The sequence below is a fragment of the Oryza glaberrima genome, chromosome 12 (assembly GCF_000147395.1).
Source record: "Oryza glaberrima chromosome 12, OglaRS2, whole genome shotgun sequence".
Lineage (NCBI taxonomy): Eukaryota > Viridiplantae > Streptophyta > Magnoliopsida > Poales > Poaceae > Oryza > Oryza glaberrima.
The window spans coordinates 24,966,656-24,990,073 of NC_068337.1; the positions used below are offsets into that span (position 1 = coordinate 24,966,656).

A 23,418-nucleotide genomic window follows, 5' to 3' on the forward strand; every position below is an offset into this window, starting at 1 on the left:
CTGAAATAAAAAATGTAAACAGTATAGAAGATACTGCCACCATATGTGAAAGCCCAATTTTTTTCATCTAACAGTTCCATGGACTATTTTTTTCATAGAAGCAGCACATGATAGCCCAACAAAACACCATGTGAAACATGATAGCCAAGATTCAGTGTCTGCCTCACTTGTGGTAACCACAACGAAACAACATATATATGTTTGCAGCTGAAATGGGGAAAGGTGAATTGGAAAAAAAAACAGGTGGTCGACTTCAAAATAAGGGAATACTATATTGATAGACTTCAGAACTACTATCATCAATATATGTAAGCTAACATCCAATGCTATAATCAATGAACTGTACAGATTCAGATGCCCCAATAATGACAAAACATTACATGCTATGCAAAAATGTAGACACACCTACAAACAGGACAGTCAGTGATGGGAGTACCAAGGTCCAATAGACCACAATACCTTGCAGATACAATGTTAAGTATTACCCTCATGGAGAGGACTCAAATGAACTAATCATTGCAGATACAATGGCATTTCACTTGTCACCAAGAAGTGTTCAGTTAAGTGATCATGTCTATGAATGTTTTCATGGTTCCACACTCAAATTGCCATGCAATTTATAAAACACTCATGAAAAAAAAGTTTGTAGTACTGATTCAGCATTTTGTATATTGTTCCTATCACTCACAAGGTAAACTGTTGAGTGATCACTAGTTGTTTCAAGTGAGGTTATTTTCCCTAATATAAATACATGATCATGCCGCTGGTTCAGTGGTTCTATGGGAAATACAGCAAAAAGAAAAGGGACTCTATTGTGTACCTGCTTGCTGGTTAGTCTTTGATGTCTTCTTGTGTACCTTCATCTAAGAGAAACAACCAGTCAATATTTCATGAATAGTGGAAAAAATTCAAATAGGATTTAGCTTAGGATATTACCTTTACATATGGCCATGCAATGCACGTCATGTGAGCTTCAGCCATAGTCCCAATATCATCATATGGACGTGGTAGCACAGCATTCCTTTTGAGCACAATATCAATGAGAACCTCACAATAATTCTTACCAAGAGGGGCTTGTCCCACCATCGAGTACGGGTGCGTTGACACAATTGTTGCCTTAGCAACAGGACTAGATGTAAGAATATCATACAGTATTACATCTACTCCAGCCTGAACACCATGGATACATAAAGTTAAGAAATAAAGTCAGCACTGCTAGTATTATTATATAAGTAAAGAGCATGACGCAAAATACCTTAAACTCAGGATCATGATGAGATGGTTTTCCACCCAATGCAGTAGAGTAATTACTTTGTGCACTTATTCTTGGGGCTGGAACTTGCCTACGAGCACCAATGGTTCCATCATCATTTGAATCATGATTCTCTGCCGAGGCAAAGTCACCCTCAGAGTTATGATGATCTTGTTCTTCATTGCCACCAAATTCTTGTTCACGCCTTAAATTCTGTCACAAACCAAATTGAAATAATTCATTGTGATGGAATTGTCAACAAAAAAGTTGATGAAAGAGGTTAGCAAGTACTCACAGTGGGATTTTGAGAATATGATCCATGATGCGAGTTAGATCCCTGTACTACAAGCATCAATTGCTTCATCTCATTTAGTTCTTGCTGCAGTTGGTCTACACGATCTGTTAGGACTTCAACTTGCTTGGTTGCTTGCCGACGACCTTCAATTGCAATCTGCATCCTAGTTGATATGTAATTCTTAGCTCCAGGTGTGCCAATATCCTGAGGAGTTGGTCCTAGTCCCACAACACGAACACGCCCTCTGGGCTCCTTTTCTCCACAAACGTGTGAATACAAGTCACCTTCTTGGATAGATTTATGTTTTAGTTCTGGGTTGTTTGTTGCCACTTCCTTTAGCTGATTCTGTAAATCAATAAATATATTGCATATAGACATCAGTAAGTATTACATAGTATTTGCTAGTAGGCAACAACAATGTACACATACTTACAATGGTTGAAGCAGCTTCTTGACAAGAAGTTCCATCTTTGTGGGTGTGTGTTGCAATAAAGATTTCATCTCTACGAGCATCACGACCAATATCTTGAGACTACAACAATTAGTTACTTTAGCTATGGACATAACCCATAATAGTGTACTGAATTCTTATTAAAGAATCATTGTCATACCAAGTCATATCCAACACAAGCATGGCTCTTGCTTCCAGAGGTATGAGGCACCAATGACTTGGCACAGTTTTGTTGTCCTACTATTGAGCGATACTGTAGTACAAATACATAATCATTTGTGTACTACTCAATCAAAGCAACACGTGGAGTGCTACTATGTAAAATTGTAGTAATTCAACCATTAAATTTTAAATTGAAAGTATCTTACTTCAGCCTTTGAAGAATTCCAGTGATTAATAAGCCACTTCCAATCAGGGTCACTAACTCTTTCATCGCATAAATTCATGATGTCCTCTCTAGTCATGGTCTCATCATACACTTGAAAGAACTTCTTTTTCAAATCTGACTTAAAATCCTTCCATTTCTTTGCAGCCGTTGCCATGACAAAGCCAATAGCACCATCATCTAGATCATAGTATTCCTAATTTAACATGCAAATTTAGCATTCAGCAAACAGATAATTGCATAGATACAAGTATAGGCAATTTAATTTAAGTAATGTACTACTGCACTATAGGTAATTAAATTTGTATTGCAAAAAATACCTTCAAATCATCCCATAACTTGAACTTTTGGTTGATATCAACAAGTCTCCAATCATCGTGCCCAAGTGAGAACTCCTTACTTTTTACCAATGTACCAATGAAGCTTTTAAAAGGTGCAGCATTTCTACCGACCGGTTGACCATAAGCATTGAAGAGAACCTTGAGTTTAGGTTGATTATTCTGCCTTGAATATATGCTATTCATTCTAGTGATACCTCTTCCCCCCTTCTTTTGTAGCTGTATATTATTAACACTTGGAATATTTTCTGCTTGCATATGAAAAGAGATGTTAAGAACTTTATATATTCATATACCTCAACTTATTAACGATACATGCAAATGTTGAATGAAATACCTTCACCAGCTAAGGGCATATTTCGAGGGTCATTAGCATCAACACCTCCATTTTCTGCATTTGTTTGTGTCCTAAGCCATAATATTGGACCTCCAACTACTACTCCATCTGTCCCCTGAGTTGTCTACAAGAAAAATTCTAAGTCAAACATTTTGTATGCATTACATGAAAAACAATCAGATCATGCCTCATTAAAAACACTACATCCCTATATGTATGTATATACATACAGTTAGAGGCAGGAGCCATGACAATGAACACTACATCCCTGATTATATGATGAACAGATTCTACTCATCCATTCTCTGAATGCAAGAATGACTAACCTCTGAACAAAAACAAGTGGAGAACACATTGTGATTTGTTCTAATTCTTTACACTACAAGGGGTGCAAAAGTTTCTATGGAAAGCAACTAGAGACAACTACAGACCATACTAGGCTAGATAGTTACATGAGTCATTTCTGAATTCTTTGATCATAAAGTATGAGTTCCAAGATACAGGACTAAACAGAGGATGGAATGTTAATTCAGGTGATACTTAGTATCAAAATTCGAAAGAAAAGGGCTGAAGAAATCAAAGGGAAAAGGGGAAAACTGCATCATGATACTTCACCTTAGCTTTTTTCCTTGGTGGTTTGGAAGTGCCCTGTTGGCCATTTGTATGACATATGTTTAATGATTTAAGGAATGCCTTGTTTTTAGCAACATTTGCATCTCTGTCAATTTCATATTGACTTTTTTTTTGCATGCTTGCCATCTCTGGTCCTGAAATAAGGAAAAAAAGATATTTGCATTAGAATTACTTTACAACTCTTGCAAGAAATAATGACAATGAATTTACAATTTTGCAAGAAAGTGACAATAAATTCAAGCTGCACTAATATTCCAAACAAATCTTACTTTTTGGGTTTAGTTGCACCAACAAAAATTCCATCAATGTCTTTCCTAACACACCCAATACCTCCAGCACCAAGATCAACATTAATATTGGGGTGTAGCTCAGGCAGTGGTACAGCTATCTCATCATTCTCTAAGTTTTCAATTTCAGGATCTTGCATATCATAAGAGTGCCATGGTTTGGACCGAACTGCAAACCAATCTGTTTCAATGGGATCTTGAACATAGTAAACTTGAGTTGCCTGTGATGCTAAAATGAAAGGCTCATCTGTTATCTTCTCCCCTGTATTGAATAAGTGCTTGAAATTTACTGTAGTTATACCAAATTGATCAGTCTTAACCCATTTGCTGTCCACCCAATCACATTTGAAGAGAGCAATCTTTCCTCTACGGTGATAATCCAACTCAATTATTTCCTTTATAACACCATAGTATGAAATGTTTCCTATTGTGACAGCATCATCATTTCCTCTCTCAAAACTTGAGGTCTGTGCAACCAGCGCTACACCACTGCATTGAACTGGTCTACCCTCATCATAGGAGTTTGTATGAAAGTTGTACCCATTTATAGTATAGCTACTATATTTTTGTGCAACCAAAATTGGCTCCTTGGCTAAAATTTTGATCTCCTCTGGAACTGTCTCACCACCCTCAACTAACTCAGCCACCTGTGATGTATTGATATTGTTAATGTGAAATGAAAAAAAAATCTAAAATATCTTGTTTTTTTTGTTCATTTGCTCACTTACATGCAATTTAAACCATTCATGAAATCTTTCATGTTGTACACGATTGATCTCTAGTTTGTTACGATGACCAATAGAGGAAAGATATGTTGCATGTTTGCTGCAAAGGTGAACTTGATCAGTATAGCAACAAAGAATAAAACTATAATATACTAAATCTGTTTTGCTGCAAAGGTGAACTTGATCAGTATAGCAACAAAGAATAAAACTATAATATACTAAATCTGTTTGGGCAACTTACTCCAAGAAAGGTTGTATATTATCATAGTTGAACAGGACATATCTGTGTGCTTGAAGCCAGGTTTTGTAGTCTAAATTCATGGAGCACTTGCCAACCAATCCTCGCCCAATACAGAAATAAGGAGTTGAACTATAGATTTCCCTGCTTTGGCCATCATCATTTCTAACTGGACGATTAAATCTAGTTTCACCATGTAAATAGCGAGAGCAAAATGTAAGACTCTCATCAAATAAATAGCCCTCCGCAATTGATCCTTCAGGATGACTTTTAGTACAAACATAGCCCTTGCACCTCATTTGATACCTATAGTGACAAGAAAATATGATACTTTTCATTTTGTTTGTACCAGCAAGTAATATTGTTGCTAACTATATTTTTAGAAAATTACCTTTCTACAGCATACATGTTCCGAAAATGTACTGGACCAGCAATTATAGCATGGGCAGGAAGGTGTACCATCAAGTGTACCATAATATCAAAGAATGACGGAAGAAATATTGTCTCTAGAAGGCTCAAGGTTTCAGCTATTTCATTTTGTAGCTTCCGCATTTCACTTATGCGAATGACAGGTGAGTACATCTGCTTGAAGAAGTTGCTTACACGAATCAGGGCAGCACTAACATTTTCAGGTAATATCTTTCTCACAGCAAGTGGAAGCAACTGCTGAAGAAGTATATGATTGTCATGGCTCTTCAAACCAATTATCCTTTTCTCTTTAACATGTACATTGTGGCGTATATCAGATGCATAGCCATCAGGAAACTTGACACTTTTTAATACCTCACAAAATAACTTCTTCTCAGCAGGACTCATGGAATAAGGTGCAGGAGGTAAAAAGAACTTGTCTTCAACTTCCACAGGATGAAGATCCCTCCTAATATCAAGAGCTTGAAGGTCTAAACGTGAATTCAGATTATCCTTTGATTTCCCATCAATTCCCAAAAGTGTATTAATTATGTTATCACATACATTCTTTTCAATATGCATGATATCATAGTTGTGCCTAAGCATCAAGTCCTTCCAGTATGGTAGCCTGAACCAAATAGACCGCCTTTTCCAAACAATCAGCGGCTCCCCTTCCTTGTGCTTCTGCTTTTTGGTTTTTTTCCCTGAAGGATCCTTCCCAAAATTTGTTTGAAGGTTTTCTGTTTGCCTTAGAATTTCATCTCCAGTAAGTGGTTTAGGTGCTGGCCGCAGCTCAGTAAGACCATCAAATGAATGGGCATCAAACCTAAATTCATGGTTTGCATCTAAGAACCTACGATGACCCATGTAGCATGTCTTGCTCCCGTTCTTTAAAAACAGCGAACAAGTATAAGAGTGGCAATCAAGGCATGCTCCTTCACCAGAGGTACTGCATCCTGCCACATATCCTAGCCCCGGATAATCAGTAATGGTCCACAATATGGCAGCACACAATTGGAAGTACTCAGACCTAGAAGAGTCATATGTTCTAATGCCTTCAACAAACATATCTTTCATGTCATCAACTAGTGGCTCAAAATAGACATCCATATCACTACCAGGAGCTTCACGCCCAGGTATTAACAATGAGAGGATGAAATTTGGTTGCTTCATGCACATCCAAGGTGGGAAGTTGTAAGGAATCAAAATAACAGGCCAAATACTGTAGTTAATGTTCATGGACCTGAATGGGTTAAAACCGTCTGTAGCTAATGCACATCTAATATTGCGGCTATCAGAAGCAAACTCAGGATGCTTCTGATCAAAGTCCTCCCATGCAAGTGAATCTGCCGGATGCCTAAGCAAACCATCTCGTATACGTCCTTCATCATGCCACCTTGTGAGAGTTGCTATTTTCTGGTTCACAAACAATCTCTGCAGCCTTCTCTTTATCGGAAAATAGCGTAGAACCTTGACAGGAACCTTGTGTACACGTTTCCCATCAAGACTCTTGGTTTCTGATTTCCATCTTGAAGTTTTGCATTTTGGACATGCGTCTCCATTAGCATGGTCCTTGTGGAAGAGAATGCAATCATTTTTACATGCATGAATGTTAACATAGCCAAGCCCTACAGATTTTATCAACTTCTTAGCTTCATTGTAATTTTTAGGTAGTGCTGACCCCTCCGGGAAGGCATCATTCAGTAGATCTAACAGCATGTCAAAACTTCTATCTGTCCAGCCCCCAAGTAATTTAGTATGCAGCAGCCGTACTACAAAGCGTAGCTTTGAAAAGTTCTTGCTCCCTGGGTACAATTCTTGACTAGCACCCTCTACTAACTTCTGTAGAGCCTCTAAATCATCATCATTGATGGGCTCACTACTAGCATCTTCGAATTCCCCTCGATCATCTAGTCCAAATACTAAGTCTCGAACCAAATCAGAAATGTCATCATCTTCTCTAGAGTGCCCACTGTCAACCTCATCACTGTCATGATTATCAACAAAAGAGGAACTTGTTTCTCCATGAAACATCCATGTTCTATAACCCTTTACAAATCCATCGCATATCAAGTCCTCACGTATGTCACTTCGATTTTTCCATGATGAGTTCACACATTTTCTACATGGGCATAATATTTTATCTCCTATTGCAGACTTGCTAAATGCAAAATCAAGGAAATTGTCCACTCCTTGTATATAGATTTGTGTGTGCCTAGGCTCATCCATCCACGCCTTATCCATGATGATTAGCTAACGTCTAACTTGAGTCCACAGTAATCTTTTGATATATTAGTTGATATATTAGTTGACAGAATCAGCAAACAGTAGCATAAACATAGTTGAGCAACTGTGATTTTTTTTCCAGCCTATGTACAAGTCCAGTTTCTAAATACACAAATTAAGACATGATATTGGTCCCTTTCTCTTGAGTAATCTTGCAGTGTATTTTTTCCTGAAGCAACTGAGCTAGAGACAATATACACTACATTGCAGCTTACCAAGTATAAATAATATGATTTTTATGTACTCAGATTATAGAATAATGGGAGAATATATAGGTACTAATCTGATAAAAATCTTGTTGATCTAAATTTTTTAAAGGTTAAACATGCTAATTTTGGATTTATTTCAGAATACTCACAGTGTGGCAGTGAAAAAAACAAAGTGCATAACTCTGAAGTGTGAAACAACTTGGTATGTTGCATTATTTTAATTTTATTATGTAACTTAGTTTGTCATATTTCCAGGCTATGTCTGCGGAGATGTTTTCCAGTACACTGAGTAGATTAGCCAAAGAAGCTAATATCCAAAAAAAAAAAACATCTAGCTAGCTACACCACATCAATCCAAGGGGAAAAAATGCATGGGATTAACTTATTGCCATCGCAGCTAATAGGAGAGGGAGGAAATGCTGTACATGTTGCAATCACATCGAATTCAGAAACACAGCTAATCAGATCGAGAGTTAATTGAGGTACCTGCTCACTGGACAGCAAGGCCTTCTTCTTCCCAAATCGAAACACACCTTCTCTGGCTCAGGGAACCACCGCGCTGCATGGCACACATAGAAAATCATCATGATGATCTTGCGGGAAAATATGATTTCGTTTCTACCACGTACCTTGCAGCTTCGAACTTTGAACTCGCCGCCGCCGCCGACTTGGAGGAAGGTGTGGTGGAGGTGGGAGGATTTTGCCGAGGCGGAGGGGGAAGCGGGGCGCGGTGGATGGGGAGCGAGGTGGCGGCGCGCGGCGGATTTGGCGAAGGAGGAGGTGGCGGCGCCCGGTGGATGGGGAGGAGCGTGGAAGGGGGAGAGGTGGCGGCGCGCAGTGGAAGCGGGGAGAGGAGGCGGCGACCTAGCTAGGGTTTTTTTGGTGTGTTTTTTTTTGGCGCACAGAATATCGGCGGTTTTTTTTATTTCCTGCCTGAGCTTTCACCGCGCTCTATCCTAGCCGTTGAATTCTGACGGACGAAGTATTGCTGACAGATGGATTATCATTAAGTTTTCCTGACATATAATTGGTTTCTAGTCTTAAAATTGCTGACAGTTATTTTGACCCAAAAAAATTTAGAATTGCTGACATATAATATGTCTTATTACATAGTATTCCCAACATATAATTTGCCAAAAGCCTTTGCCAACAAATAGTCTATCAATAATTGTTTATCTTTACCGACAGATGTCTGTTGGTAATCTAGTGTCATGGTGTAGTGGTTATTGTGTCATTGGCTCATGAGTCATGAGCAAAATGCAAAACAAAATTAATCAGTCAAGTAGGCAGCTCATCATCTCAAAAATATATATCTATATAAATAATCATGTAGCTCAACATCGGAACGAACAGGGATTCTTCTTTATTACTGTACTAGAGGTAAACGCACGAGCCAAGCATGCAAATATAAGATGCATATGTATACGCTAGAACAGAATGAAATGAGCAAATGCATTGCAAATATTAGTATTAAATATAAGAGGAGTATTTCCATTGGCTGGTCCAACAATTACTTGGGTTGCGACGTTGATCATCGATCAGCAGCGCTGGAGGGCTGACGGAAGGTGAGCATGCTGGGAGAATCGACAATGACAATCACCTCTTCCCCGGCCGACTCATCGCTCGAGTTGTCCTCGTCCTCTTCTATTGCCTTGCGTTGTCGCCGCCGCCGCCGTCCTGCCTCCTCCGGCTCCGGCGGCAGAAAAGCACCAGCAGCAGCAGCCTGCCTTGCCGTCGTCATGTTGGCACCCTCGGACTGCACAGACAGCAGGGGCCTCTGCGTGTTGGACGACCTCGAAGGCACTCTTGGGTACGACGAGCTGTGCGCTTTATTAGAGCTTGCTTTCGTGTGACGATGCCTCTGCCTCCTCTGACCCTGACCCTGACCGGACTTCATGTCATTGATCTGCAAACCAAATCCATCAGCTGACTTTGATCAGAAATACTACTGTATGTAAAACCATAATTTTGCTTTCCTTATTCTACGTACCATGCTCCCGTACATGCTCAGCTGCAATGCTCTTGCAGAGAAGCTTGCTGGATGGTCTCTGATTTCAGTTAAGCTGGCACCATTCTGAGCTCCCCTGGATTTTCTGAAGCTTTCCGGCCAGCTGAGCAAACCGCTGTGCTCCTTGCTTTGTGTCCGAGGCAGTTCAAGGGTTTGAGATATCAATGACGCACTCCTTTGCAGATCCGCCTCTATTTCGGGCCTCCCTATCTCAACGAACAAAATCCTTGCTCTAGCCTCCACCTGATAGCTGGGTGCTGTATAACAGTAGTCAATGCGGTTTATAGCTGCAAACAAAACAGCAAGAGTCATCCCGACGACAAAACAGCAAGAGGCAGAGAACTCACTCAGAGCACTCTACAACATTGTGTTTTTGAGGGAAAAGAAAAAGAACAGGCATCTCATGTTGAGTGTCTGAGGATAGCTTAATAACCTGATGACTCGAGACCAAATAAGTTCAAGTCGGCATTTGGTGGTAGCAGTAACCCTGGAGGTGTGATCAAAGTTTGGTTCTTGGTCTTCAAAAATCCTTCCAGTAAGATGCCAATGAAATTCTGCTCAAGTTCAATTTCTTCGCCCTTAATGTAGATGTTCATAGTAGATCTTTCAGTGATGAGAACCCTGAGCTCATGTGTTGCCATTTTCTCAAACATCATAGGGAGCAAAAGCCTGGCAACGACTAGAGCACTTTCCTGAAATTTCCATGAATATTAATATGAACATATAAGCTTGCAAGTTCCACTGATTAATTAGTTAAAAGAGAACATGTCGGTTTGATTTTGTTATCTTCTCCTCACTGTAATAATCAAGAAAAAAAAAGTGAAGTGCTTTGATAATAAAGGCCCCGTTTAGTTTCCCAAAATTTTTTCCCAAAAACATTATATCGAATCTTTAGACACATGCATGAAGCATTAAATATAGATAAATGAAAAAAAATTAATTGCACAGTTAGGGGGGAAATCGTGAGACAAATCTTTTGAGTCTAATTAGTCCATGATTAGCCATAAGTGCTACAGTAACCCACATGTGCTAATGACGGATTAATTAGTCTCAAAAGATTTGTCTTGCGGTTTCCAGGCGAGTTATGAAATTATTTTTTTCATTCGTGTCCAAAAAACCCTTCCGACATTCGGTCAAACATCCGATGTGACACCCAAAAATTTTCTTTTCGCGAACTAATCAAGCCCAAAGTTGAACTGGGCAAATATGCATGGGCCCTCGGCAATTAATGTTATGGTGCAGGTACTTTCTGGCAGTCCTTGCCTCTAGCAGCTCTTCCTATTGGCAGGCCCTTTCCTCCTTGTAACTTTATCTATCTCTAAACTCTATCCTGTAACTAAATTGGCAGAGGTCCTACCTTTCTGATTAAAAGAATCATGAACTTTTATACGTTAAAAAGGAATCAGGAAGCATATGAAAAATAGAACAGTGTAGTTTTTTTTGGTATATTCCAAGATCTTGAGAGGTTTTCAGACATCCAGCTCTTGCAACGCTAAAATGTTTTCTTCCTAAGATGCTGTGATATTTGAGAAGCATAGATAGCCTTTCAGCTTAAACCGGGAAGGCAGATTGGGGTATTCTTTAGAACCTAAACTGCAGGTTTAAAGAAAAACCAGTACCTAAGTGTTCGACAGAAAGGGCCACTTTCCTGAACACTGGTTGATGTACCGGTCAGTATGTTCTACATCTTCCCTGCAGTGTTGTTTGGCTCTACGACGATATCCGGATTTCCAAAAACCATAAAATAAAGAAGCCAAAGAACCACATAATTTATTGGGTTAAGCTTATGATACCTGCCACAGAAAAATCTCAATAGAAGGATCTGATTGACGCAATTGCTCTATCTTTTCAGCTTCAATGAAGAAGCAGTGCACCACAGAATCTGTAATCATGTCACAGATATAAGGTTTTCCAATCAGCACCTCAAACAGGCCCAAAGTGCTGCCATGTGATAAAATTGGATCCAATGAATGCCTGCTGCTTAATCTCTGACTTGTCCACTGTGGAAAAAGGAGATAGAGATGTACATGCTCATCATGGAACAAACTGGAAAGTACAGTAAGCCTCAACTCTAATGTGATAAGGTAGTCTTAAAGCAGAAACAGACCTTTACTACTCCAATCGAAACAAGCCATATACCAGTTGGCCTTGAGCCCTCTCTATAAAGGATTGTGCCATGTCCTTTTACTGTTTCTTTTGTGCTATTTAATAAAGGATCACGCATCGCAGCAGGCAGTGCACCAACTAACGGATGAGTGTTCAAAAGATCACTGACTCTTGGCATTTTTACCAATGGTGGATTCCTCTTGAACTTCTTCAAGTCTGTCTGCCAAGTGAATTGACTAGAATTAGTATTTCCATTGTGATTTGTAACTGAAACAACAAAGTCAGCATAGTAATAATTAAAAGACAAGCAAAATATTCCAGCCACCTGCAAAGCATCATCTAGATGGGCCATTTCCTTTTCTTCCAGCAACCCAGTCTTCTGGAGATTTTGAATATACTCACTCAAGTGGGTCAATACCGAATATGTTACTTGTCGAGTCTTCAGCACACGAAGCACCTGAAATCATGGAACATTTTATTTATGTTGTGGTGTTTCTCTTGGTTAATATAAAGATCACCTTAAATATGAAACACTAAGTAAATACTTTGTCTTTTGAACCATAAATAAATATTTTAATAACAGTTTGAATTTTGTTGCCTTTCATCTTCTTAATGAAACTTCCTACGTACTATTTTTTGTTTGTTTGGAGAGTAGGATTTTCACATAAATTTTGCAATAGACAGTACAATTGATATGCCACATCCTACGTACTATTTTTTGTTTGTTTGGAGAGTAGGATCTTCACATAAATTTTGCAATAGACAGTACAATTGATATGCCACATCAAATACACCAATCCAAACTTAAACCATTTCTCAGCATTTTGGTGTCATATAAGTACATGTAAAAACCAAAACTAGTCCCATTGCAGTTCAGCTCACCAGCTTATGACAGAAGTACTATATTTTCCTTCCACCAGCTATTTCAGGAAAGAAGTTAGACTGGCAGGTCCCAGCACAACAACTTCATAATTTATAAAGTATAATTTATGACACATGGCATGATAACCTGGACATAGTGCCATTATGTCCATGTTTTGGAAAAAGAAAACTGTTAGTAGAATTGGGTATGAAGATTTTATGCTGATGACTGTAAACTCCATTAATAATCATATGATGGGAACAAACTGTAACCACGAACCTGAGGGAATGTAACACGAACATCTTCCAAGAATTTTCTAGCCTCCTCTCCCTCAGCATTACTTTCATCAATAACAATTCTTGCAACCTCACTATCACCTGAAGAAAGAAGTGCATAAGAATGGAAACAGGTTCAAAGAGCACTAGCATGACATGCAAGTCATCTGTACTAATGAAGGTGCATTCCAAATTATTAATAGAAAGATGCCTTCAACCAGGCTTCCATAGTAGTAACTTGCAAAACAAAGTAAACTTGACAGGTTCATTCTTACTCCTTGCGAGATCATTTAAGCCATCCAAATTTCACTCTATAAAGCAGTTTTGCAGAAACAAAAGCTATACCAACACATCAGGACCTGGCCAGTTTGACACTAAATTCTGTAGGAAGCATAACCCTACAGAATTATAGGAAGCATAACCCTTACTAGAGTATATATATTGCATCTTCATTGCATTTATAAACTAAAGCAATGTACACCAAGAATATGTTCCACCCACATATATCTCATATCTCATATGCATATCATGTATTCAGGTGGATTTGTCTTTTACTCTTTCTGGAATTAGACCTCCAAATAAATGGCAGCTAATATGCACAAACAAACATGAAATTTTTACCAAGAAAGTCATGTAGCTGCCGTCTTGCGATTCTATGAGCACGGAGAAATGCAGCACAGATGTAACATCCTGACTCCAGTCTTTCTACTGTGAAGTAAGTGATAAGCCTTCGTGGCAACCTGCTCATTTGAAGGAACCTATAGTAATTTGGAAAATGGACATTGGACCGCAAACCCTTCCAGTCACATAATTCTTGGGTAGGAACAAGATCCATAGCTTCATCAACCGATCTCATTAAAATATTTGCAGTGGCTTGAGTTATTCGTCCTTCTTCAAGCATTCCCCAGTAAGCAGCTTGGACACCTGTTTTTATTCATTCAGCATAGAACTCCGTAATGTAAGCAGCTTATCTAGAGAATATAGAACAGTGAGAGAAATATTAATTGAACTATGTGGGAATAAAAAACTGAATGCAACAAAATGGGTGTAAAAAATGAAAAGATAGGAAGCAAATAAGTCAAAGAAACTCTAATCCATCAATTTGATAAAGTTTCATCAGAAAAAGAGATGATATATCTTATTGAAAGCCAAGTACCAAACGTATCACTAAACCAAAGGAAGCGCCCAAGGTTCAAGTATATCACCAAACAGATTAATAACCAGCAGGCAATGTAAAAAGTAAACGATGCATCCTTAGTAAACATACCTAAGCTTTCCATATAGCATGTTACTGGGAAAAATTAGAGAGCAACTAAGCAAAGTAACTAAAAGGGATATTGAACATAAAACATGACATCAAACTTAAAGCCCAACTTGAAATAGCTAAATGATAACAGGAGACAAGAATATAACAAAGGAGTGTATTAATATGTGTTCTATTTCGATCTCCAGGAAATATTTGTATCAAATTCCACCATCAGCACATTATAATGTAAGGTGATAACATACCATTTAGAAGCCGCACACGGATGTCCCTTAAGTTCATGGTATGCATGCGATCATTTCTGTCAGAAACAGCATGAGGATGCACAGGCTCATCGTCCAAGTCGTTCAAGCATGTGATATATTTCTTTACAGTAACCCAATCAGCAGGAGGACCAAGTTCCTCATCATCCCTAAGATCACCAAAAGCCTCCAATGCCTTGTTTAGCATTTCATATTTTGTATAATTCAATATGCGAAGCTGCAATAACAATAATGTTAGAATCTTTACCTGGAGTGTGAAGGGAATAACTTACTATATCACTAGTGGATACCCCCGCGCGTTGCAGCGGGATTTGAGAATTCTTACTGAGAAATATTGTTGATCAATCTTCGTGTGTTTCCTTTTTTTACTCATTGGTTGCGTGTTTTTTTTCCGACAAAATAATGTGGAGTATGTGTTTATCAAGTGGGCCGCTTTCATCCGTTGGCTGCTAAGAAAGAACGGAAAAAATTTCTTCTGTTGCTTGCTGGGCCAACAGCCCACTGGGCGGAGGCGTCAAGGGAGAGGTTCGTTCCTTTTTTTTTTTGCCAATAGCAGACTGGATACATGCGATGTTTGAAGGCCATCCGATCAAGATCTAACAGTTAATATGCGCCGATGACGTGGCGAGCTGTGGTGCAAGCTTTATAGCAATTATGACTTAGTGGGTACTAACTATATAGGAATAAGAGATATACAACCTAAAAATCAACATGACAACACCAAAGAAAACCTATCCAGCTTGGACTTTGGAGCAGGTGATGGAAGAGGCTTTACAAACAACCGTAATCAGTAAGAAAGGATCTGCGACTAACTTTTGAATTTATGCATAGTTCAACCATCTTTTCTAGGAGAAAAGTAAGGGAGTTCTCCACAGGAAAATATTATATAAAATGAGAAATATTAGAAAAGCATTTACAAGCTCTAAAAGATCAGAAACTGCCAAGAAAAGCAGGGAGAAGCTACAATCAGGGGCATACCTACATGCATGTTCCTGGGTGCACATGACCCCGGATAGATTGTTCATCTCTAGCTTTTTTATGCCATCTTAATAAATTAGTCAATGGTTAGATCATTAGTATGTATAGAACACCCGGTAATTTTTGTTCTAGGTTCGCCACTGGCTACAATTGCTAATCAAAAGAGTTGAACAGAATGCTTGTTTGGAGAGGATGTTCACAGGTAGAACCTTTGATTCTTTGGTGCTGATGGTCATTACAGTTCTTGTCAAGGATAATGAAAAATCAATCATTCCAGATAAAAAAAATGTCTTTCAACGTTATAGGCAACATGATCATAGTTATGTACAAATGCAAAACTGAGAACCCTAAATATTTAAAAAGTGTTGGACTTAAAGGTACTAGACTAAAATATATCTCACGTAAAACCTTAAATTTGCCAACTCACTAATTAATACAAAGGAGATGGCAGATTGGTACCAACTAGAAATCAGAAAGTTTATAAAGCAGAGAAATCTATGGACAAGCAAAAAAATTATCCCAACAGGAAAAAAATAATCATAGGTAACAATTCATGAAGCTAACCTTTGTTGCTGCTAATCTGTCCATTCCAAGTAGATGCAACAAAAATTGTGTAGTAGAACCATTAAAAATCAATGTCAAAAACACGATGCCACCAGTGAAGAACACAAACTGCAAATATGTAGCATTAGTAAAGGTAAAATCAAACATTTCAAACTTCTCCATAAAAAAAACAGCATACCATTGTTCCGTCAACTGGTTTCAGATGGGTCTGAACTGCATCACTAGCACGCTAGTAAAAAAAGGGTAGAAGATTCAGAAATATTTATAGTATAATAATGTAAATACAATGAAACAATAAAAGGTTGGCTGGTACAAGGATAATAACTTACCTTAACAGATAATGATAGAGACAGAGCAACAGCCCCTCGCAGTCCCGCCCAAACAAGAATTGTGGCTTCTTTCAAGTCCAAACCATACCCAAAGTGGCGCAACAATGGATACAAAATAACAACAACTAATATCCGAGAAATTTGCACAAATACATAGAGCAGAAGAAGGAAGCCCCATGAAGCACCTGAAACAGTAATTAAAAAAATGCAAGCATAAATAAGAAATTCAGAAACAATGTTCTATTCCAGAATGTCCATGTCAGCAATTGCAAGGTATCTTTCAAGTCTGCGGTCTCTCCCTCCTCTAAAAGGAAGCAGCGCATTCTAGCCATTCTCCTGGTTATCCTGCATTTATCAATAGTCGTGGAAGGCTCTGGTCATCTGACCACAGACTTGAACTAGGCTTTTGTGGTTTCTTTATTGGAAACATAAAAGGTAAATTTCAAAAGGTACATGGAGATAAATACCGTGCCTCTCGAAATGGACATTATTTTCTAGTACTCCATCTGCAATAACAACCCCACTGTGGGGAATTCACGTGTAAGAAACATTATAACTGTATCTATATATAAATCATAGGATTACAACAAATAAAAGCAAGCAGTTTGGTTTCAGCCAGAAAGAAGAAAGAAAGATCAGAGAATGTTTCAAGAGCAAGCGTAGAAGACCTTGACAATACCTCAGTATAAATATAAGTGTGTTTGCTATATAAGCAACCATTTCCCTGAATACAAGAAAAGTATAATTAAATATAGACATGAAGCTTACATTAGAATGCCTCGGAAAAGTAATAAAAGAAGAAATAGCTTTCCTACCTGAATAGATTACAAGGTACATTTGGTACCTCAATAATAACCATATTATTTGTCAGTTAATGACAGGAATATCAGTGCACTATGTTTTTGCTTTTCTTAAATTTTGGTTAGTTACTGTCTACAAAACAAACCTGCTAAATGAGAAACTTCAGGGCATTGCCCATCAAGATAGGACCACATCAAACTACCTTCAAAAAGACTACATCAAAGGGTCAGCCTTGAGCCCAAATTTTCCTTAGTGATGGATAAATCAAAAGGGGCAAAACAGGAGATATCCCTTGATGTATGTCCCTGACCGGCGTTCTTTGTATGGAAACTGCTCTGGAACGAGTAAACTAACCTTACTTTGTGCTATTTATTCATCCTCTTTGCTCTAGCCCTAATGATCTTATGATTTTTCGCTCCAATCCTTTGTATTAACTTCAGGATCTTGGTAAGATGAGTTGATCTGTGATGATGCTAATGGTGGGACACACATGGGTTGTATCTTTTTTTTTTTTTGGAGAAAGGGAGAGCATCTCCCCCGCTTTAATTAATGAAAACGCAGACGATTTTTACAGGAGTTTCATAGAAGTTCAGCACAGGGCTAAAAAAGAGGAAACAAAAGGAAAAGAAAAGAAAAGTTCAGGACTGCAACATATCCATTAGCCACTAGGACATATCCTGGGTTGTATCTTATGGCCAAATGAGTAATGGACTGCATAATGGGGTGTAATTTGGTCTTAGAGCAGTGAATTAAGTTGCATGCCACTCGAGGGATTTTCTAATCTGCTTTCTTGTTGGTCTTCCACTTATAAATTGGATTTACATCTCATTTTGCTGCAGATTTCTTACTAACATTGTTTTGGTGCAACCAGAAAAAACAGCAGCAGCATGCAGCGTTAAAGTTTGTATTTAGTTACTCATTAGCCTCCTAGATTAGCCAACCAAAATACACAACTAGCAAAAGGAAACAGAGCAGCTACAAAGGAATTATGGGTAGCACATGTCACTACTCTGTATATATGTCTAGTCTATCAACAATGTACAAGTATACTATCATTCATTGATAATCCCTTCTACTGGTTTTCCTCTCCTAATTCAGAACTTGCACTCTTGCTTGTGTAAATGGTATATAGAGTTGAATGAATTTTATTTTATGTTATTTTATCATCATCTATTTTTACTTGCCCAGGCTCTAAAACATTTATAGATCCACCACTGAGAAAAACAATAATGGCATGCAAGTGAAATGACTGGCTACTGAATCCAACAAAATCAACAATGCAGCATAGTAGCTCTACAAGAGCACAAGAATTTAATGTAAATGTAGGAAGCATGAACATCAAACAGCTTTACAGAACTGATGGAATGTTAAGATTGATCATGACTTGATAATTTAATATTTGTTAAAGTGACACATATTGATTGACATACCAGAAATGATGCAAGCTTTGCTGACTGTCACCCTTAAAAGCAGTTTTTGCAAAAGCGGCATAGAACCTGGACATATGACGTGTCAATATTTGATGGTATTTAAGGGATACACAGAATAGGTCGCCAACAAATGTTTTACTAACATTCCCAGTGTCATGACGGTCAAAACACCAGAGACCTCCAGTGCATCTTGTGCCTGATATAACCACATTAGTAAATGAGAAGACTCCAAGAAAATAGAGGGAAATAAACACTTATTATTAATTGGCATAATTTTATCCAAAACACAGACGAATTCCTATTGCAGAAGGTATCAGAAAAACCAGTCCATGATGGATACTTGCACAGGTGATCAAACAAGCTAACAATAATCAGGGGTACTGATATGTTAATGTTATATGTGCAAATGCTCACAGAAAAATATACATGTTTGACATATTATATGGAACTGAAAGATGATACTAAAGGGTATGCAGTCAGTAGTTGCAAAAATATGGGAAGAAGACAAATGATTGGGCTAGTAAAAATGATGACTGATCCATTTATAGGCACATTATAATGTACAGACATGTACCCTTACATTTCTTAGCATATGCTCATTTTACAACCTATGTTCAAATAATTTCTTCACAGATCCATTCACCTATCCAAAGTTTCACCCATCATAGCCCAAATTATTAGAACTATAAATCAGAGATGCCATCAGTAGTAACCCTCAATAATAATAATATTTGATCAAATCATTTGCCGCTCTGTAATTGCATATGCACATTTCAAGAAACCATGAATCCCTGACCGATTATGCATCTTTAAATATATCATAGATATTCAAGCTATATGTGCATGTAGCAACTACCACTGCTTAGCAGTAAAATGACATCTCTAGCAAAATTGCAAAACAAAAAAAAAGGCCATCATGAATTGTAATTATAGGATGAACCACAACTTATTCTGTTTGCTGCAGCGTAGCTCAAGTAACTTAACCAGAAATGCCCTTCTGAAGAAAAGAACAGGTGGAGAAGGTTGGATGTATTAGTTATCTTACAGTGAAGAAAGCAATGTAGCTGACAGCAAGAGTAAGCGCGATCTCTATGATTGTATCATTAAAAATAAAGCCCAGCCACAGTACTGATGCAATTCCAAAAGCAAGGCCCAGAGCAACACTGGTAAAGGAATATACAAAAAGAATTAGTACTTAAAAGCACTATAACATCATTATCCAGTCTTGAGATTCAAAGAATATTCCACATACGCTCCAAGTGAAACTTCTGACAAGAATTTTATTATTGATCCTGCATCGAAAGTTCTTCCAAGCACCATCCTATAGAATAACTGATACACAACAATAGCAGTCCTGTATAATATGCAGTAATTAAGGGTGAGCAGCAGGCAATATCACATAATCATATTACGTTTTAGTGCTCTTTTTAAGCACCACATTATCCTGCCATGTAGCTGATGTATACAATGACAGATACAGCATTAATCAAGAGTGCCTTACAACTGCAGATAAAGAAAGTCGGGTCATGTTATAATAGTTAACTAAATACATGATTCCTGATTTTAACTTCCATCAAGAAATAAAGGGAAAAACAATATTAATATGGCCATAAAATCTATAGTAACTTATGTTTCCAGGTCTCCATAAACAAATCAGACCATGGTCTTCTTATTTGGGGGGAATAACAATTTTAGCGTTATGTGATAGAATCTCTCACTGCAGGATGAGCAAAGATGTTATGAACTGTATCTTTCAGAAACTTTGAAATTGAAAAATACAAACAGGAAAATGAAGTTCAAACACATGGGATGAATCTCATACTAAAAAAATTTGTTCAATGTTAAGGCTCGATAAATGATACTAGTTTTAGTGTAGAAATTTTCTCTGAGTATTGACCAGAGAAATCCAACTTTTGCATGGTTCATATTGTCCCTTTTTCCAGGTGACAGGGTAGAAGAGGCAGAGGCGCAGCAAGGAAAGATTGTCTTGTATGGGATCAAAGAATGAACCAGTAGAGAGGCATATTATCTTACCCATCATTCATTAAGGATTCTCCCTCAATTATGGTACTAAGCTTTTTACTTGCGCCAAGTTCTTTTAGCAGTGCAACAACAGCAACGGGGTCAGTTGCACTAAGCAATCCACCAAGCAACAATGATGTTTTCCAGTTCCAGTTGTATGGAAAAGTGAGCTGCGACACATGAACTAGATAGCATCAGGACATGTTAAAAAAATAAAAAAAGAAAACTAGTCATGTATATGTTACATACCTTTAGAGCAGAGCCTAGGAAAAAGGTTGATATTAGCACACCAGGTCCAGCAAGTAACACCATTTGTGCCATACATTTCTGGAAAATAAGCATTTTAGTACAAAACAATGAGTAGCCATATATGCATCTGAAATGATTTTTAAACAGAAAATTTGCAGTGAACAGAAAATAATCGCGTGGCATCACACATGAAGAAAGAGAAAGAAATATAGTACCTTGATTTGGTGTATTTCCATGGAAAAGGAACTTTCAAAAAGAAGAGCGGGTAGAAAAACAGCCAGAAGAAGATCAGGATTAATGTTAGCCCCTGAAATTAAATTTAGGAGTAATAATTAATTAGCATATGTACAATAAAAAAGTGAGTAATATAAGTAATTGAATAGAAGAAGTAGTTACAGATACGAATGCCGGCTCCGAGTTTGCCCAGGCCATGTTTTGTGCCAAATTCTGAAGGAATGTTGAAGATAAGAAAAAGAGTTAGGGTGAGGGAGATCGAGGAGAAGGCAAGGTGGTAGGAGAGGAGGGGGAGAGAGAAATAGACAGACCGAGCGATCCGAGGGCGACGCCGAGGACGAGGAGGGCGACGGTGTAGGGGACGCGGGTGCCCCGGAGGAGGTGGCGGGAGGCGATGCCGAGGACGAGGGAGACCCCCACGAAGAGCACCGCGTCATCAGGCTCCGCCTCGGGATTGTCCATGGATTACTGATGAGGAGGAGGAAGTGCAAGTGCAAGTGGAAAATCCAAGGCAAAGGGAGGAAGAAGAAGATGCAGCAGCCTCCTCACTTGAGCTCCCTTTCCTTTTGTTTTGACTTGTTGTTTTGTCACCCCTTTTTCTCTTTTCTTTGGATTGGATCCTCTATGGGTGCACAGCAGCTACAACCATCCTCTCATTTATTTTCAACATGCTAAATTTCTTTAAAATATCCTAGACTTATTTTTCAAATTACTACTACTCAATAAGTCACTATGCTAGTTCGGTACCGATGCGACAGCACACTGTAGTTAGCAGCTGCTTTTTTTTCATTCGATTTTACACCCAATTCGACCGAACCTTTCGGCAAAAAAAAGTCACTATGCTAATGACTTGTTTCATTACATGTGCCATGAAAAATTCCACTTCAAACGCAGAACCGCCTTCTGTTGGGTCAGAACAGATAAATTCATTGCATGGCCAGATAGCCTGAATTTACATGTTTTTACATGGTGCTGTGCGTAGAATTAAGATTCTTTTGTAACAACGGAGAATAGATTTTCCTCTTCAGGTTCACAAGTAAACTGCACTTAGCATCCATGACTTTACTTTTGGGCTTTTTTTTTGGCTATGAACCCTGTGTATAGACTCATTCCGTGGTGTCAAACAAACCTAGGTATTGCCATAATGCCTTGCAGTGTTGTGTGTAAAATTAAGATCCTTTGTAACATCAGATCTCAATCTCATTCCTCTTCTTTTGAAACAATCTGGACAAGAATGTGCAGAGTTTCATTTGATAAAGAGTAAAAAGAATTATTCCCTCCATCCTAGTAAAATACAAGCATTTTTTTACTCTAACACGACCTTTAAGATGTTACTTTGACCAACAGTATTTATAAAAGTAAGATGTTCTAAATAAAAAGAGTTGTATATATTATGATAGTTTGTTTAATGATGAATCCCAATAATATCATTTTCACATTATTGATCTTTTTTATTTTTTACTATTAATAGTCAAAGTTAAAAAATATTTAACTTATCACTATGGTAAAAATGTTTATATTTTGGGACAGAGGAAGTACAAATCTATAGTCTACTAGAAAAAGAAAAGGTAAACTGAAAATCGAGATTTAGAGGGAAAGACATCCTTCCAAACATTTTTCTAAAAAAATTTGTGAGCATTTAAAGATTGAACAGGGAACTTGGAGTTAAAATTACATATCTTTTATCATTGAGTTATCGAGTGCATCTTAAAGAAAAGTAAACTGCACTTTTAGTACCCATGTACTCTACTCGCTTGATCTCTGATCTAATCTCATCTGACTAAGGAAGTATAGACAAATACATGAAGATTATTTGAGCCGCTAGTAGACTAGAAAAGGAATCAGATCGGCATCTGTATCTGTAGGCAAATTATTGCCATGTACTATGTGCTGATGCTAGATACTCGTACAACATCGTCTGCAGGCATTTTGCCAATACAAAATACAACCCCTGGCTAATTAAAAAACTAATACCACATCAGTATCAATACTAGACTGACTCTGGCCCTGTTATTTTCTTCAACAAAAGTTAGATAAACTTTTGGATACTTGTGGTACGCTTTTCAAACTACTAAACGGTGTGTTTCGTACGAAAACTTTATATATGAAAGTTATCCTAAAATATCACATTAATTCATTTTTAAGTTTATAATAATTAAACTTAATTAATCACAAGTTATTATCACCTC

General features: G+C 37.9%; 2 protein-coding genes across 3 annotated transcripts; both read right to left on the bottom strand.

The window, feature by feature from the left end:
* Positions 1-924: 924 nt before the first annotated feature.
* Positions 925-1,871, bottom strand: LOC127756429 (uncharacterized). Its single transcript, XM_052281760.1, has 3 exons — positions 1,548-1,871; positions 1,256-1,465; positions 925-1,170 (listed from the first exon to the last, which is right to left on the bottom strand). The coding sequence occupies exons 1-3, from the start codon at positions 1,707-1,709 to the stop codon at positions 925-927; spliced, it is 618 nt and encodes a 205-aa protein (XP_052137720.1). The 5' UTR covers positions 1,710-1,871.
* Positions 1,872-9,138: 7,267 nt separating this feature from the next.
* LOC127758221 (sodium/hydrogen exchanger 8) lies at positions 9,139-22,624 on the bottom strand. Of its 2 annotated transcripts, XM_052283846.1 has the most exons (23): positions 21,541-22,624; positions 21,392-21,442; positions 21,211-21,302; positions 20,996-21,073; positions 20,759-20,916; positions 19,977-20,078; positions 19,770-19,887; positions 18,868-18,920; positions 18,725-18,790; positions 17,173-17,217; positions 16,961-17,016; positions 16,494-16,678; positions 16,343-16,393; positions 16,165-16,272; positions 14,605-14,839; positions 13,717-14,019; positions 13,100-13,197; positions 12,284-12,415; positions 11,960-12,178; positions 11,646-11,852; positions 10,286-10,544; positions 9,835-10,139; positions 9,139-9,750 (listed from the first exon to the last, which is right to left on the bottom strand). In XM_052283846.1, exons 1-23 carry the CDS (start codon positions 21,689-21,691, stop codon positions 9,376-9,378), a joined length of 3,447 nt encoding a protein of 1,148 aa, XP_052139806.1. In that variant the 5' UTR covers positions 21,692-22,624; the 3' UTR covers positions 9,139-9,375. The 2 variants fall into 2 exon arrangements, with proteins under 2 accessions (XP_052139806.1, XP_052139807.1); XM_052283847.1 differs by lacking the exon at positions 17,173-17,217 and having other exon boundaries at positions 21,541-22,623.
* Positions 22,625-23,418: the final 794 nt, after the last annotated feature.

Bases quoted from the DNA above. Each gene is read 5' to 3' on its own strand.
- LOC127756429 (XM_052281760.1), bottom strand. From the start codon at position 1,709: ATGCAGATTGCAATTGAAGGTCGTCGGCAAGCAACCAAGCAAGTTGAA. The intron at 1,466-1,547 runs GTGAGTACTTGC...GGTTTGTGACAG, and splicing joins CATATTCTCAAAATCCCACT to AATTTAAGGCGTGAACAAGA. The intron at 1,171-1,255 runs GTATTTTGCGTC...CATGGTGTTCAG, and splicing joins ATCATGATCCTGAGTTTAAG to GCTGGAGTAGATGTAATACT.
- LOC127758221 (XM_052283846.1), bottom strand. From the start codon at position 21,691: ATGGACAATCCCGAGGCGGAGCCTGATGACGCGGTGCTCTTCGTGGGG. The intron at 21,443-21,540 runs GTCTGTCTATTT...ACATTCCTTCAG, and splicing joins CGTCGCCCTCGGATCGCTCG to AATTTGGCACAAAACATGGC. The intron at 20,917-20,995 runs GTATGTAACATA...CATGTGTCGCAG, and splicing joins TCCTAGGCTCTGCTCTAAAG to CTCACTTTTCCATACAACTG.